At 41.0% G+C, this 18300-nt stretch overlaps 1 protein-coding gene across 4 annotated transcripts in view; it reads right to left on the reverse strand.

Annotated features, from left to right (window-relative positions):
- MYH7B (myosin heavy chain 7B) overlaps positions 1–17266 on the reverse strand; it is a 67387-nt gene extending 50121 nt beyond the window's left edge. For 2 of the 4 annotated variants that reach the window (XM_061631678.1, XM_061631680.1), the window contains exons 1-6: positions 17195–17266; positions 15393–15550; positions 12313–12416; positions 7348–7491; positions 6099–6255; positions 1775–1802 (exon numbers count right to left, since the gene is read on the reverse strand). In XM_061631678.1, coding sequence (XP_061487662.1) covers positions 1775–1802; positions 6099–6255; positions 7348–7491; positions 12313–12416; positions 15393–15495 — 536 coding nt within the window. In that variant the 5' untranslated portion in view covers positions 15496–15550; positions 17195–17266. Of the gene's footprint in view, positions 1–1774; positions 1803–6098; positions 6256–7347; positions 7492–12312; positions 12417–15392; positions 15554–17194 lie in introns of those variants that run through there. The other 2 variants (XM_061631679.1, XM_061631681.1) reach the window with 2 other exon arrangements.
- Between the last annotated feature and the right edge of the window lie 1034 nt (positions 17267–18300).

Raw genomic sequence — 18300 nt, forward strand, 5'->3', positions numbered from 1 at the left:
TGCCTATAGTTAGCTGTTCTTCCATTGTAATCCCAGCACACAAAACACCATGCTGGGGGCGGAGGGGGGGTTATGAGGCCTCTGTCGGACAAGAGCCAAACATCTCATGCTATCAGCCCCTGCTTTACCTAATTAGGCCATAACCAAGGCTACAAGCGTCAGGGGCTTCTGGCAGCAGATTAGGCTTTATATAGCCTCCTCAACATGGCTGTTTCAGTTAACATCTCTTCCTCCTTCTCACAACTGGGCCTTCCTCCCATAACCCCTTGCTTCACCCCATCATTCCTTCTCCAAGTGTGAAGTACTCATTTCCTATCCCCCCTTATCCTATCAGTAGTCCCCTTTTCTGTCTCTCCTCAGTGCTTACCCAAAACGTCAGCCTCCCTCTTTCAAGTCATTATCATTCACAGGTTGACCACAGCCCATTTCTATCCTCTTCCATTAATCCCCTTCACACACACACACACTGCCACCTAATCTCCTCATATGCTGATTCCATGAGTTCCATGTGCCACTCTAACAGAGCAAGCATGACCAGCCAAGCCCAACACAGCCCACCAGCCAATGTGGTGGTCTACTAGACACTTGATAAAATTCATGTTTTTTACTGTCTGCTAGCGACCATGATAACAGGGGTATCCATGGCCACTAGTCATGGTGGCTATATATTATCTCCACTATTGGAGTCAGTATGCTCCTGAATACTGTTGCAGGGGAACATGAGCAGGAAAAAGAGAGAGCACATGCTCTGCTTGTAAGATTCCCACAGGTATCTGATTGGCCACTTTGGGAAACAGGACACTGGACTTTGGTCTGATCCAGAAGAGCTCATCTTATATTCTTATATGATGTTCCTAGGGGAGTTGTTATGGAGCACCTGGCAAGGTACAACACATGACTGCTGAACCCTGTTGTGTTCATAGGTCATGAGTCATCCTGATTTGCTCTAGTTTCACTCTGTCATTTTCATGGGTGCTTCAAGATCTTTGCTATAGAAATGAGATTTCTGCCTTGGGAATAACTAGACACATTCAAAGAACAGATGGTGTGGAGAGGAAGTACAAATACATGAAGTATGAGAAACCACACACTGACAGGAATTTTCTGCCCTACTTTTGGTTGGCAGTGTACTCCTGGAAGGGCTGTAGCAGCTGTTAGTTGATATGTTAAGAGCCAGGAACTCTGCCGTGTATGTGTGTGTGCGTGTGCGCGTGCACTTAGGCAACAAACTAAAGGGTGGGAGTGTAAAGAGGCATCCGCAGCCCTTCAAGACCCTACAGCATGACCAAACCATCTGGTTTTTCATTCTCAACAGGGACTCATGGTAAATTTCCTCTGCCTACGGTTGGTTTTATGTATAACCAACTGTTAGAGATTAGGAAAGAGGACCAAGCCTCAGAGCTTAAGGGTGCTTCCAGACAACCTATTTGTTGAGCATTCATCCTGATTTGTGTGCAGGAAGATTAGACAATGCTGGCTATTTAATGAGCATTTCCTCTGATTTATTTGTGGGGAGGCTAGACAATGTAGTGTTAAAGCAAGCATTATCCCACACTTTCCACTCCATTTGCCCATCCCTTTCCTTATCTCAAAAAGTAAGATCATTTGGGGAAGTGAGTTTATTGCACAAGACCTCCCAGTCAACTATAATTGCAGAACATGAATTTGCTGGTATGTGATTGAATCCCACCCCAAAATAGTGACAATTCACAAGTGCCCTAACCCACAGACACAATACAAAAGAGATAATGGCACAGATAAAGACAGCACTTACGTGATGAGCATAGACTGGTTCTCACGATCTGAAAGACAAAAAACAGAACTGTTAGACTCAAGCAGTAACTTTTAGACTCTGGTGGTTGTCTGCCACTGGCATGGGTTTCTTCATAGGGGGCTTCCAGATGGGCAGCTCCTACACCTACCCAGTCACTGCTGTTTTTCCAGTGCAAGTTATATGAAAGTACTATTGACTTTCAGCACTATCCATGAACATTGCTTTTTGTGTATGTGGCCATTCTGCTAAGGTCCATCCACTCCAGTAAGTGGAGCATAACTGGATTTAACAGATGCAACCTGATTGTCCCTCCCCTTAATAGGAACATAGAAATCTCTCTTATACTGAGCCACACCATTTCTCCATATAGTTCAGTATTGTCAACACTAATACAGTGGCTCTCCAGAGCTTCAAACAGAGAATCGTTGCCTGGAGATGCCAGGAATTGAACCTGTGACCTTCTGCATGCAAAGCAGTTGTTCTACACTGAACTACAGCCCTTTCCTTCCACTGTCAAGTTCTTTGTTCCTGAGCATGCTTACAAGCACAGGCATACTCAAACTGGTAGACTCTCTCACACACACCACAGCTGATTCCAGGTGAGAAGGGAAATTAGGGCTGGCACTCATCCACCCGCTCAGCTACAACAACTTAGGTTCATGACCACATTTCCATACACATTCATTCTCATAATCACTTGGACATCTTGGTAAGTTTAACCATATCCACCAAATGACCATCATCCTATGCAAACCATCAGTGAACGTGGGAGAGGTGATAGGATCAGAATTGAAATAAAGTCCTCTCTCTCAGCTCCTGACCTTCATGCATTCATCCAAAAATTTGAACAGAACCTATGGGTACAACTTGTGTGGGCATAGGCGCTCTTTGCATGGTTAAGAATCCTGCAAAAATCAGGAGCCCCAATTGCACATAGAATTGCATGTGTGTAGGTTCTGTTCAGAACTTCAGATGGAGAACGGGGCAGGATCCCCATTCCCTAACAAGACATACACATTCACTGAACTTATATCACAAGCATATATGAATACAAATGGCATATCATAAAGCAGGAATGGCTAACCTACAGCCTGCATGCCTCCAGGACCCTCCCATTTTAAAAAAATAAAAAACAAGTGCTGACTGCTCCCCAAGGCACAACACTATGATACTGTTTTGCCAAAGGGTTTTTGTGCCCCTCAAGTTCCCCCCAAATTGACACACACACATACACATGTATATATGTGCACAACAGAACTTCTTCCTCTCCTGTCCACTCCAGCCTCCTGCACACTATCAAAATCAGCTCTGGAAGGTTGAGGACTCCCTGGAGCAGATTTTGGGATGGTACAAGGGGAGAAAAGGAACCCCACTGGTGCAGTATTGGCTACCATACAACCCAAGGATTGCAGCTTAACCTGTTTTCTGATATTACTGCATTTCACATGCACAGAATTTCTGGTGTAGGGGAACACATTCAAACATGTGCCATTCCTCCCCCTTCTGCATTCTGAAATGGTACAGTCGCTTTTGCAAGATTTTTGGTTAGGAAGGTAGTACAGATGTTGTCACACTATCAGCCCCTACGGTACCTAATCACATGCATGGCCTGATCTTGGAAACAGTGTAACATCTGAAGCAGGGAACACAGATGATTACAGAAGCCGCATTCTTTCATAGAAGAACCACAAAGTGCATTTTTCTAATCACAGAAATAGCTGCTACCACTTTCCCTGTGTCCCTGTGCTTCATATATTCATTCTCACACACCAAAACAAACAGAAAACATCTTTAAAAGTAAGAACTGCATTGCTTCTGGGAAGGACCCTTTTTTTCTTCTTTGTGAGTTCTGCCTGCAAGAGAAGCTGATCTAATAAGAGCTGGGGTGATGTTACAAAGTTTTAAAATTTAGGGCAGTGTTTCCCAAACTTTCAACATGCGCATACCCCTTTTGAGACATTGATTTTACCAGCGTACCCAACTTTCACAAAAATAATTGCGAGAGGGCTAAGGTATTATAACACATTCATAATTCCTATAATTTTATATGAAATGTTTGTAAAAAAATAAATACAAGTAAGTAATAAACATTTTAATAATAGAAATAATATTTATATAACAAAAATATGTATTCAAAAATATAGAAATAATTCATATACTAATAATTAAAATAACTATTATTCAAACAAAAAAAAACCATTCTAGAAATAAAGAGTAATACTTTTTTGGTATTAAAATTGTCAATACAAAACAACTGTTTAATGGGAGGGATGGAACTGCTTGTGACCAGATATTAGTGCGGCGATATCCGGTTCAATATTTGTGATCTTAGGACGAAGATGGGGCTCCACATCAATAATTCGGTTTCGTTTTTTTTGTTTTGATGTTCACAAGCGCAGAGAATCCTACCTCACACAAATATGATGTGGGGAAGGGGAGAAGATATTTAACAGCTTTATTCGATAGAGCTGAATATTCAGAACTAATGCTTAACCAAAATGAAGTCAGTTCTTTTTGTTCAAATTTTGCTTTCAGGAAACCATCTGAAGTCAGCTCCAAGAACTGTTCTTGTTCTGCATTTGAAAGATTATTTGGCAATGTATGAACACTGGTGAGGAAAGGATTTCTTATCCACTCAACACTGCGGTCTGGTTCAGGAAAATACTTTCGAAGATCTTTCTGTAAACTTTCCAAGTGTTCTTTCATAGTTTGCAATACATAACTATCAAGTTCATTAGTCGAGTAAGTCATGAAGACATGGAAAGGAATCAAATTCATTAAGACTGAGACGTTTATGCCATAGCTTAAATTTTAAGATCATCACACTCACTTTGTCTTGAACCTGAAAGATGGATGTGAGTTTTCCTTGAAAGGAGAGATTAAGGTTATTTAAATGAGCAAAGATATCTGCAAAGTATGCTAATTTACATAACCAGTTCCAGTCATGTATACAGTCCTGCAGGTTACAAGTTTCACCCAAGAAAGCTTGAAGTTCTTCTCGTAGCTCAAACAGGCGATTTAGGACTTTTCCCCGCGAAAGCCAACGCACTTCAGTATGAAATAGGAGTTGTGTGTAGTCACTACCCATCTCATCACAAAGCAAAGAAAAAAGCCGAGCATTCAGAGGGCGACCTTTCACGAAATTGACAACAAATCACAAGCCTGGCTCCCCTTATTGGCTACAATCCTGAAAGGGTGGGATTAGAGGCCAGAGCTTGGAAAAGTTATTTTTTTTTAACTATAACTCCCATCAGCCCAATCTAGTGGCCATGCTGGCTGGGGCTGATGGGAGCTGTAGTTTAAAATAACTTTTTCAAGCTCTGGCTAAATGCTGCTATACAGATCGGTTAAAAAACAGATTAAACAGTTGCAGGGGGGCTGACATTTTGGTGTATATCTCAGGAACCAGATGACCTAGAAACTTAGTTTTTTAAAAAAATTGAAGCGGAGATTCCAGAGATTAAGGTAAGTTAGCTGGAGACCCAGAGCGGATCCCCCAAAACCAGAAACTCCAGCCAAAAATCATGCAGCATGCAGCGGGTTTACAGAGGCAGTGCTTGCCTGGGCTGGAGGTTTTAATCTCCTGCTCTTTGGCTGCAAAGTGGTTTTTCCCCCATCCTGCCTGGGAAGCCACTCAGGCACGCAGCCCAAGAGCAGGCAGGGGATTCAACCTCCTGCCTAAAATTCACAGCTGACGAGCGGGCAGGCCAGGCAGGGTGGGGGGAAAAACCGCTCTGCAGCCGAAGAGCGGGAGATTCCCCAAGAGGGAAGTGGCTGGCGAGATGGCCGCTGCAGGGCTGAACATAGAGAAAAAAACCCAGTTCCCTGCTTCCCGGTGTGAACATTTTTGTAGTCGAGCATACGCATAAATATCTTTGTGGTGCCATCTGTTTGTAGAAGTGTTTTTTGGTGGCCAAAGTCATTGCGAGGGAGTCCGAGTCTTATGAGAAACTGGAGGGGTGCACGAAAAGACAAGGAATGCACTGAGAGCGAAAGAGACTACGCGTTGAGTAACATCGGGATAAACCACTGTTATTATTGATCTTCCCTCACATGATTGTGTGAGAAACTGGAGAAATCACAAGAACTGTATTTTCTCTTGAAAGAACACACGCACACGTTTTTTGCCGCTAAAACCCAATGATAAAGTACAAAAAAACACATTCGGCTGCATACCCCGTGAAACCCTTTCACTTACCACCAGGGGTACGCATACCACACTTTGGGAAACACTGATTTAGGGGATTTCTGCCTGAGCATAAGACTAAGTTAGCTTTGAATATCCTTCCAACAACAATTGTATGAGAGTAAGTAAGATACTTACTGCGTAACATGTCATTGTAGGCATTGTCTGCAATGGCGTAAATGTGGGGCGGGACCTCAGATCGCCGCTTGCCCTTATAGGTCGCTACCACAGGAGCAGTATAGACCGGAAGCCATTTATATGGGTTTATGGTGACACAGAACAAGCCTGAATAGGTCTGCGGGGTGGGGAAAGGCACAAGTATGAATAGAGTAATACAGACACCACAACTTTGTCCCATTTGTGAGATATATATATCTTATCAAAGGGGGAGCTTCAGTGATTCATTGGGGTGGGGGGAGCTTTGGAGACTCATGGGGGATAGGGGGAGCTCCAGTGACCTGGAGCAGAAGGAGGGCAGCTCTGGTGACCCATCAGGGGCATGGGGAGCTTCAGCAACCTGTAGGGGAAGGGGTTATTTTGGTGACCTGTGGGCAGGAGGGCTTGGGCAACCCATGGGGGAGGGGATGGCTTTAGAGACCCGCGGGGGAAGGGGAAGGGCTTTGAAGAGCCATGAGGGGAGGGGAGGGCTTTAGAAACCTATGGGGAAAAGGGGGAGCTTTGGTGACCCATTGGGCAGAAGGGAGCAACTTTGGCAACCCATGGGGAAAGGGGGAGTTCTGGCGACCCATTGGGGGAAAGAGGCAGCTTTTGTGACCTGTGAGGGGGAAGGGGGGACCTCTGACAACCCTTGAGGGACTGGGAAGCTTTGATGATGGTAGGCAGGGTGGGCAAGCAAGGCGAGCAGGGATGGCAGCCCCTAGTATATACATAAAAATATGTGTCATGCTGCAGTTTGCAGCACCACAGACAGGTGGTGCTGTGAACTTCAGCATGAATGCTTCCAGCCCCCTCACCTGCATGCTGCTCACACTGCCCACCTTGACAAGCAGGCAAGGCGGCAGTGGTCACCTTGGCAAGCAAGCAAGCTGGCAGTCTAGGCATTGGAGTGGGTATATGGTGGTGGCCGCAGTCTGGGTGGAAAGGAGGCTGGTGAAGGTTCAGCACCTTGGACAGCTCCTTGAAAGTTTCAGAGTAAAACCTGGAACAGATTCCACTGCCCCACTGACATGGAGCCACCAGCTACCACTGCATGGAAGTTATAGGTGGGGAATTTCATGTCTCAAACCTTGCTGTTTGCAATAGTAAAATAATAAATGGGACACATTTGTCATGTGAATTGGAAGAAATCTGTTCTGAGCAGCCAAGCCAGTCTTTTGATGCAGACATGAAATGTGGCATGCACAGAGAGTTCACTGGTCTTACTTACATAGATCATCCAGTTGGAATAACGCCGTTTCAGGTTTTGCAGCACAGAGGCCTCATTGAGGTGGGTTAACATGGCCATGTCTTCAATCATGTCAAATTTTGGAGGATTCATTGGTTGAATGTCATCCTCCTTAACGACAAGAGTCTGCAGGGATAAATGAAAGCATTTTGCTAAAGGGATTCTTCATGATTCTGCAAGATTGTGTGCCATTTCAAGTTCTGGCTCTAAACTCCATAAAGTCAGAGGAAATCCAAATGGGGGGCAGTGAAATGGCTGAATTGGAACCTATCAACAAGTTTGATTCAGTTTGCTTAGACTTGAATTGAAACAATGGTTTCCTATCCCACTAGAGATATTAATTAAGGAAACCTAGGATGACTGTGAAAACGGGGCTGAAACAACCCTCCTACCAACATTTGGGGATTTTTAATTTAGAAAAAAGGAGACTAAGGGAGGACATGATGAAGATGTAAAAAATCATGCATGATGTGGAGAAAACATCACCGCCAGTGTATTACCTGCAACGTCATAAGAAGTATGCCTCTTAATACGAGCTGCTAGGGAGCACAAGTGGAGAGAGTGTGCTCAGATCCTCCTTGCAGGCTTCCCATAGGCATCCAGTTGGACGCTGGGGCAACAGGATGTTAGACTGGATGGGCCTTTGGTCTCATCCACCAGGGATTTTCTTATGTTATTAGCAGTGACCCAAATCTTAATAATAAATCAAGCAAAATGTTCCAGGTGCCTCATTTTAGATATAACAGTACAATTTTTTGCATGGTTTTCTTCTCCTGAGCCTTAAAAACAGGTGTTTTTCTGCATTGCCTTCTGACTTCACTGTTTACAATTCCTCCCTCAACACACACTTGAATACATGCAAAGGAAAATGCCTTCCTTGGACCTCTTTTAGAGCGATGATTACCTCCCCTGAGTAACACTATGGATTTTTTATATTCCAAGTTTCATTTGCAAATGACAAAACCAGTAATTAAGAAGGATGTGACTGTTCAGAGCAATCACTTTGGTGAAATCACTTCCCCCAGATTTCTCCGTTTGGATCAACACTGACAAACACTTAAATTTTTTTTCAAGAAGGTACTGTTGAAGCACAGACATAGGAAATAAAAGTTATGGCTGTTTCCCACAATTTGAACTCTTTTGGTTAATAGGTTTTTTAAAGGTTGGGTTAAAAAATTGGCCTAAAGATTGGGCTGTCACTGGTCATCATGCATAACTTTAGGATGTTGCATTTCAGGGAACAGATGAACCATTGGGCCCCTTTCAACTCTGTGATCCTAGAATTTCAGCTCTATCCTTCTATGAAACATACTCCCTTTGTGGTACTCAAGGAGCCACTTTAGATTAATTCTCCAGCTCTTGATGCTAGACTTGAAGTGCATGAAGACAAACTGTTGGTTGCAGTGCTTTATTTGGCAATGAGCAGCAACCCAACCCTACGTATGTTTACATGGAAGTATATACCACTGACTTTCAAGAGTGGAGCCTCAGGGATTTAACAGGTCTTAATCACATCTTGTCATGACTCCTGTAGTTGCACTTTAATTCCTCCTATAGTATAATGCGGCTGCCACTGTCATGGGTTTGTACAGATAAATATAACCTAAACAATATAATATGCCACAGAGTTTTAATCAGCAAGGTTTGGAGGTTATTTAGACAGACAGCTGAAGTGCACAATTCATTACTTACAATAACTAGAATTAGTTTGATCCTATAAATCTAAGAACTGGAATAACTATCATATTACACATCTGTGTCTGATTAGAATTAATTTCATTTAACAAATGTTACAGCTCATATGAAAATAAAACAGCCTTGCCAGTATTAGCTTAATTAGGAAGTGGTTAAAAACATAGCTAAAGAACCAGGAGGCTTGAAGAAACATATCTAGGCATTGGTAGAAGTGAGCTGAGAAATAGTTAACTGGTCCCCAGGGCTGAGAACAATATTAGCCATAAATGTTATATTTATTTAGTTGGTTTTTAATAACTGGATTCTAAGCCACACTGTCCTTAGATCAGAATTGTTAACATGGCTATTAGAGCCTAACTATATAACGCACGCCAAAATATAGTCTTAAAATTTCTATAAAATGTATATCTAAATCAATAACTATTATCCCTAACCAACAAAAGCATGATTCACATTAACATATAAAGCTGCAATATATTGGCCAGGAATAAACTTTGGCTACCGCTCGCAAGGAAAGAGCTAAACTATGAACCCACTAAACCAGCCTTTCTCAACTAGTGGGCCACCAGATGTTGTTGGACCACAATTCCCATCTTTCCTGACCATTGGCAATGCTGGCTGAGGCTGATGGGAGTTGTGGTCCAACAACATCTGGTGGCCCACTAGTTGAGAAAGGTTGCACTAAACTATGATCTCAGGTTTGGACAACCAGCTAAGCCAAATATTGGTTTAACTCAGTACATTGTGGAAGTAAAAAAGATCAGGGGGGAGCTAAGAAGCTGTACACTCCTCTCCAGGAGCTCATGCACCTGGCTTACTGTGTGATGTGAGCCAGCCTAATGGGTCAGATAGGGCATTCTTAATGATGGTGGCACCTCGAGTGTAGAATGCTCTCCCTAGGGAATTCAGGAACGTATGCCTAGCACCTATTTTATTGACTTGTAGGCATCAAGTGAAGATTATTTTATTTTCCTGAGCATTTAATAATGCTGTTTTTATTGTTTTATTGCTGGTTTGTTACTGATGGTTTTATGGTTGGATCCTCTTACTGCTGTTTTCCCATGGTTTTAAATGCAGTATTTGTTTAAGCCAATTGCTTTAATTTTTGCTGTTAGTCACCTTGGATAAAAGGTAAAATAGAAATATTTTAAACAAAAATCATTAGTCTATTTAGTCCAGTATTGTCTGCACCAAAGAACAGCAACTCTCCAGGGTCTCAGAGACAGATCCTTCCTAGCCCCACTAGGAGGTGCCAGGGATTGAACATGGAACTTTATGTATGCAAAGCATGTGCTCTACCTCTGAGCTAGTAAATGAAATCTGGTGCATCTCCATGGGGAAGGGAATTCCAGAGCTGGAGAAGCACAAGTCAGATAAGTGTATTGTCCCTAAAAGACAATAGGAAGTAAGTGTAGTTTCTTCAGCTGGTTGTTGGGTGTTTCAGAAGCTCTGTGCAAAGTGATCTGCATGTCCTGCTTCCCAAACATTGAGCATAGGGCTTGCAACAAGATAAACAAGGTAAAGCATTATGGCTGCGGAATTTGTCATAGCTGTCAGGATGAGACACTTGATCACTTTAGAGTAAATTAGGCGTCAAGAGCAGTGGAGCCTGGTTGCTCCAATGTTAGTGGGGCTGTGAATCCACTCCGGGTTTTACTGTGAACTTTCTAGGAGCTGACCAGGATGCTTTAGCTTTAGCACCTTGGACAGCTCCTTGAACGTTCAGACTAAAACCCAGAGTAGATTCATTGTTCCACTTACATCAGAGCCACCCACATCCCTTGGACAAAGGCAAGGTATTTCATTTTAATTCATTCAACACTTTTTCTTAAAAAGACTCTTTTTGAAACTATATGCATGTAGTATTTTGAAGCATTGAGCTGTAAGGAAGTGCTTTGTCGAGGTCATAGATTTCACTGACACAGCTAAACTATCTTTAAATTGCTAAATTATAATTATGTTGTTAAGATAATGTATGTAAAGTAATTCACATATTTAGGAAAAAACACTATAAAATTAAAAGTATATTGTTGTTGTTATTGTTGTTGTTGTTATTCCAGGCAAGGGAGGCAGGCAGGCAAGGATAATACCAGGCACCTGCTTCTGTTCCAGCTAGACTATCCCTTCCTTCCACAGGATCATCTACCTTCAACTGCCCTATGGGAAAAGTCCCAGGAGAGTGAGGGAAGCAGGTGAAGAAGGCATCAGAGACCTCCTCCTATTTCAACTGGACTGTTACTTCCTTCCACGGGGCCACCTCCCACCAACTGTCCTCTGGGAAACGTCCCAGGAGTGTGAGGGAAGCAGGTGAAGAAGGGCACCAGAGACTTCCTCTGGTCCCAACTGGATTGTCCCTTCCCCCCTCAGGGTATCTACCATCAACTGCCCTGTGAGAAGGATGCTGATGACATTTTATGTGTCTGTAGTGTTTATTGTGGTTTTAAAGAGCATATAAGCCAACATTGAAGGTTTGTAAACTAAAAGGCAAGACATAAATAACTGAAATAAATACATAAATAAATATTATTATTTCATCTGAATGAGTGGCAGATGATTCTTACATTACAGCAGTGGCATAGTTGCTTCTCCTCTGTTTCTCCACTCACACTGCTCCAGTATTTTATTTTATGCTATTTTTAAATATATATATTAAAAGATTTCTAAACAGCCTTTCAGGACATAAAAGCCTTCACAAGAAGGTGGCATGCAGTTCTCAGTAAAACATTTTTTTTAAATAACATCATCAGTCCTAAAGCAGATACACCCTTTAAAATGAAGAGTGCAAATTAACCTGGAGACATCATTTAAGAAATGCAGATTGGAATATAGAACCCTTAACCCACCTTAAAAATAAAAATAAAAAAATAATAATGATGAAGCCACATGAATTTCCAGACTTGACTAACAGGGAAGACTATATGGGAGGGAATGATAATGAAGCCATTTGCCACACTGGAGTGTGTGGATGGCAAATGGATGGTAACAACCAGGCAAGATTATGGCACTTCTCTCATACAACCTCTCAAGCAATGTGTGATGGAGCCCTGGGAGGCAGCCTCCTGTAACATAAGAACCACTCTTATTCTTGATCAGTTCAAAGCCATCAATAAGAATTTCAGTAAACACGTCTTGTCTAAGTATATTTCATCTGCCTTCTTTCCTCTTCTGTGTGTCCACATGCAGACACTTCTTTCCTTTTCAGTTCTCCCCCACTACCTGCCAAACTTGTCCATCAGTAAGGAAATTGTTTACCTTTTTATCTTTGGTTTCCACAGTGACTTTGCCACCGGAGGATTCTTTGATTTCGACTTCAACATATGCTTCCTTTTCATCTGGAATCCAGGCCCTCTTCTTCCCTGTATGACCCCCAAAGGGACAAGTGAAATGAGAACATTCCAGAAAAGAGTGCAGTAAGAGCTGCCATTCTCAGTAGTCTTCATACATCATGAGTCTTAACAATACAATTGAACACAATATTTTCTCCTTCTTTTATTCTCCAGCTACTAGACCTGGAAATGATGGGTATTGCAAGATGAGCTTTGTTTTAATGGCATTACAGGATTATCAACTTAATGGAGACCCCCCATAAGGGGCCTTGGGTAGTGTGTAACAGGCCATGGTCCTACCTCAGAGGGCTAGCTGGATAACCAGGAGGCCAGCAGGCCATGCCATGCAGTTTGTTGCTCCACTGCAGGCCTGATGTCACTCACCTCGGGCCAGCTGGCTCCCCAATCCTCGGTCTGCATCACAATGGGACTATTACACTGGCAATTCCCAAGGTGTGCCCACCAGGCAGGTTATTCAAATTCTGATTCTAGCCTGACACCATGCCAACCCCACTTACATGCTCTACTTAATAAAGTGGTGGCCTATTTTTACCCATACCCTGGTTTGGCTATCTTATTTTCCTTCCCCACTCCTGGAGTGGCACCCTTGCACATTCCACACAACTGGGGCAGAGTTATTTAGGCAAACTTCCCTAACTCAAAATTGCTGCAAAAACACTGAGTCATCAGGCTCCAAATTTAAATTTGTAATAATAGAATCCATATGTACATATATATTTGTTTAAAGCATCTTTATCATGCTCTTCAGCTGAAAAATGCTTCCTGAGTAACTTACAAAGATTAGAAATAAGATGCTGAATTAGGTTCACTTTTTTTTTTTAAAGAAACATAAGTTATCCAGAAATCTTCAGATTTTGATTTGTGGAAGTACACCACTCTGATATTTTATAGTGTGAGTGATTTATAAATCTTAATAAATAAAATACAAGTATCACTCAAAATCAGATTTTAAAAAACTGATATTTTAAAAATACAGTTTTTGAAATCCTGTCCAAATGTAGAATTATTTCAACTCCACCAAAGGCAAACTTGCATTTGCTGTGGTAAATGTCAGTGATCAAAAATCCAAGGACGTGTTGAAGACATCATGGCTGCAGTAATGAACATAGTTAGGCGGCTTATATCCTATTGACTTAAATGGGATTTAAGTGGATTAACTATGGGCACAACTGTAGACAGCAATTTTCTTGAATGATTTCAGAATTTGACTAAAAATGTATAAACCTGCACAATCATACACACTGCAGGTTGTTCTGGACCAATCCAGAAATGCCTCACTTCTAGTAGGGATGAAAAGATCTATCAATATTGGTTCTCAGTTTCTCATTTTTCCAATCTTAAATCCAGTTCTGCAGCAATCTGTGATGTTTTTAAAATCTTCATGAAAGTTCTTCAGCATTTTAGTGCAAATTTCTCCTAATAAACACAATTTTATTTATTTATTTGTTTATTTAATTTTTATCCCACCCTTCCTCCCAGCGGGAGCCCAGGGCAGCAAACACAGCACCAAAAAACTTTAAAACATCATAAAACAGATCTTAAAATACATTAAAACAAAACAGCATTATTTTAAAAAAACAACCTTAAAAAAGGGTTAAAAACATTATTGAAAAACGTATTAAATAATCCTGACACAGATGCAGACTGGGATAGGTCTCAACTTAAAAGGCTTGTTGAAAGAGGAAAGTCTTCAAAAGGCGCTGGAAAGATAGCAGAGATGGCACCTGCATAATATTCAAAGGGAAGGAATTCCACACGGTAGGTGCCGCCACACTAAAGGTCCATTTCCTATATTGTGCAGAACAAACCTCCTGATAAGATGGTATCTGCAGGAGGCCCTCACCTGCACAGCGCAGTGATCACGCAGCTTTAACTGTTATTTGCAGCTTTAACTATTGTACACATTTTTGCAAGCAATTTCTCCTAATATAATGCATTTTTGTATGCTATTTTCATTAATATATTTTTTTTTATGCACATTTTCCCCCAAAGTATGCATTTTTATCAACATTGTTTGGTTGGAGAACTACATTGCAAAATTCGGATAAGCATAAATTTTGAAGGATTGCTGTGTTTGGTTCTTATATTGTTTCAGAAAGTGTGAATTTTGTAAATTCAGCTTTACATGCAAACTGAATTGAGTTTGTCCTCCATGCCTAACTTATAGTCACCACCTCAAGAGATGCCAATAATAGGCTTTTCTAGATTTTGCCTAGTGACATTTGTCCCTGATTCTGGATTTGTTTGTGACCTCAAAAGTAAAGTCAGGTGGGAAATGCATTTAAGGATAAACAAAAGCATTAATTATCTTCCTGCATACCTTTTGCATTAGCTTTGAAGTATTTATTCTGAAACTAGACATGTGACTCCTTTCAACTATAACAATGGCAGTGGAATAACTCTCATGTAATATGATAATGATAGAAGTGGAAAGGTATATGTAAAGAATCAGTATCTATTTCTGGATACCCCTGTAGTAAAGTCTATTTATCCCTAGTGTGACAGATGGTTAAGAAATGTTTCCAGAACTAAAATTCTCCATATGTTTCTAGAAAACAGGCATTTCTGTCTGACATAGTCCTTCCAGAAATGCTTTGTCCAATTGTTCAATTTACACTTTACTATAGTGGTGCAACTGCCAAAGCAAATACAAATCACTTGGGCATCTCACTAAATGTTTAGCTGCCAATTGCGATATGTTTCCATGTGATTAGTGGCAATTATATAATTACATAAAAGGGGAATCAGAGAACCAGTTTCTTTCCATCTCTTTTATTCCACCAAAAATCAGATTTTATAACTGTTTGAATCAAATGCAATGAAATTAAGGGGTTTTGATCCCAAGCAAGATTGGGAACATAAATGTTTTCCTGGGAGTGGTCATAACTATCCCAATTCATAGAAGCAAGAGATAGCAACACTGAGAAGAAAGTGGGGGGGAAGGACATACAGGAGGCCCCTTGCTGACAGCAAAAGTTGTCTTACCATCAAACGGTATATTGTGGTATTTTAACAGCTCCTCATAACTTTTTCGGAGGTACCCAGCCGCCTCCCCAAGCTCAGACATGTCCAACATACCACCAGACATCTTGCCTATTAGAAGGAGAAAATCTCAACAGCAGCAAACAGATAAGCCAAACGCCCTAGAATATTGAGAAGGAGAGAGAACAGAAACAAATATCAGACCACCAGCTAGCTATAAAGAGCCATAATGTTCATATATACCATTAATTTAGAAATCAGAGGAAAATGGTCTCCATCCTCTTTCTGTCCTGTCTAAACATGTAAAAGATTCTTCCAATGTCAAAGAAGAATTAGAATTTTCTTTTTCTTTCTTTCTTTCTTTCTTTCTTTCTTTCTTTCTTTCTTTCTTTCTTTCTTTCTTTCTTTCTTTCTTCTGGTATAGCCAAGATGTACATGTTCCTTATAGGCTACAGTCTATCAGCCGGTGTTACATCCAAACAGAATTGATTAGCCACTTCTGTGGATCATCTGTTCCTTTTCTGCTGGGTGAACCAAAGCCAGCCATCTGGTGGCCAATGCATGCTTCAAATATGATAAACAACTTTTGTTTCAGTATGTTCCTTATACACTCCATCACACTTTTATTCCAAATCATTATCATAGCAATTTGCCCTTTTCATCCTGTAATTCAGAGATGGAGTAACTTCATTCTTGCAGAGACTGTGAGTTACTTTTATAAGATCTCCTTGCTCCCTTTAAGTGCTGTTGTTTTTTGTTGTTTATGATAAAGTAAGAGTGCAAAGGATCTCTTAACAGTTCATCTATATTAAATTATCATGAATATGCACCCTTGCTTAAAATGTAAGAAGCAACTTGCTGGATCAGGCCATGTTCCACCTAGTTCAGTATATTATCTGCAAGGATCCCAGCAACCAGCATGCATTGTAGGGTTAACTTGAAACTGGCCAGTGTACCACTAGTAGACTGTGATCTATCTACTGTCCATTCCTGCTGTAGTACACTTCTGCAAATTTACATCTCAGGAACATTTCTCTGTAGATGGTCCCTATATTTCAATTCTGATTGCCACCCTGGGCTCCTTCTGGGAGGAAGGATGGGATATAAATGGAAATAAATAAATACCATCTACCATCTGCAGACCTGGCCATATATTAAGTGGCAATTGTGATGGGTGGAAGCCCAGCTCTACATTACTGCTATTAATAATAATTTAAAATATAACATGAACAACAGTTTAAAACAAATTACAATCACAAGAATATGGTGGATGTTACAAATATACATCTCAAGTGTCAAAGCATAGGGTAAAGTGGTGCATCTTCATGTTATCATGAACCCTCTACCAAACTAGTGAAGAGGTTTGGTCAATACATCCATTAATTTTACCAAATAAATGCCTATGAAGACAAAGTTCCAGTATTAGAATTACAAAAGGGATGTGACTGCAACTGGACAGTTAACCTTTGGAACACCACTCATCATTAAGCGGTTGCTGTTAATATTCTGACAAACAGTTGCTACAGCAACAAAGGTATTTGTATTCAAGACTTACGCATATTGAGACACAACATCAATAACACACACTGTTGCTCCTGGCTTTGCTTAACTCATATCTTAATAAATGCACATTATTATTTTTCCTTTCCTTTGAACTCACCACCCTTGCACAACCTTAATCAGTTAGCATTCCAGGAACAGGCTTCCTATTCCTTATCCTATTTTCTTTTTTTAAACCAGGCTAAGGAAAGCAAGGTAATAGCACAAAACAAACGTGCAACACAGACATGCTTTTTATTACCAACCTTGGCTATGGGGCTGAGTGACTGTCTGTGTGTATGCTGTGAAGCCCCTTTTTATTGTGTCTGTCAAGGTCAGAGTAGGGAGAGATATGTCAGAAATTCCCATATGTCATATCCACACAGCTCCATTGGTGCTGCTGCCCTACTGCCCATAGAGACACAAAAGGCAAACTTTTATCTCTCTGCAAATGCAGGCTGGTTATTTTTACTCCTGTATTGTCAGGCAATTACAAAGGCAGAGAGTGGGGGCTCCAGCACAACACTCTCTCAGAGCCATTCTGTTTCAGAAGAAGAACACAACAAAATGCAGTCGTATAATTTGTTCATTCAGTCCCTTCTTTTGCTATCGTTTCAGGTTTTAACCACGGCCTTTGGCCTGCACTCACGCTTTCACTACCAGGGAGGTAATTGCTGAGTAGGGTCAACACCCCATTCCTTCTTCAGTGATGCCACCAGTGATCTCAAACTCCATTCTGAAAAAGACAGGTGGTGGCGGTTGTTTTTCCACTTGAGTTTTCCACCCTTTATTTTCAGCAGGTGGATTCAAAAAATATAATAAATATGATTTTAATGGGATAAAAGAAATAGAAAGAAACTGGGTTCAGTTCCCCTATTACATAACTGCACATCCCCCCCAAGTTTTTCCTTTTGTTTTTATTAATTTAAAACAATTTATTGTAACACACATTTTTAAAAATAAACAGAGAAAGGGAATATAAAGCAAGGTGGGAAGATGAAAGGAAAAACAAGAAATATTTAAAAAAATACAGCTCAGACACCTCAGCAGATGTATTTGTGCATTAGCGTTCCAGCCTGCTTGAATCACTCCCATTAAACAACAGCCATGCCTCAGGGAACTTAAAAATGGTGATTCCACACTGTTCATGACAAACTAGACTGGCTATAACATTACAAATATCCAGAAACTACTCATAACCAGGCATCATATTCACACTGTCCTTTAGAGGAAGAAGCCTTTGTCTCTTCTATAATATTGTAACAGTCACTGTGGACATGAGATTTCAGGCTACTTGAATGGTGCAACAGAAGCAAATGAACAGGCAGATTTGGAGAAGAAGGTGAAACAGACTGGTGTTTTATTGCAGGTG

This window comes from Rhineura floridana, chromosome 6 (assembly GCF_030035675.1).
Source record: "Rhineura floridana isolate rRhiFlo1 chromosome 6, rRhiFlo1.hap2, whole genome shotgun sequence".
Lineage (NCBI taxonomy): Eukaryota > Metazoa > Chordata > Lepidosauria > Squamata > Rhineuridae > Rhineura > Rhineura floridana.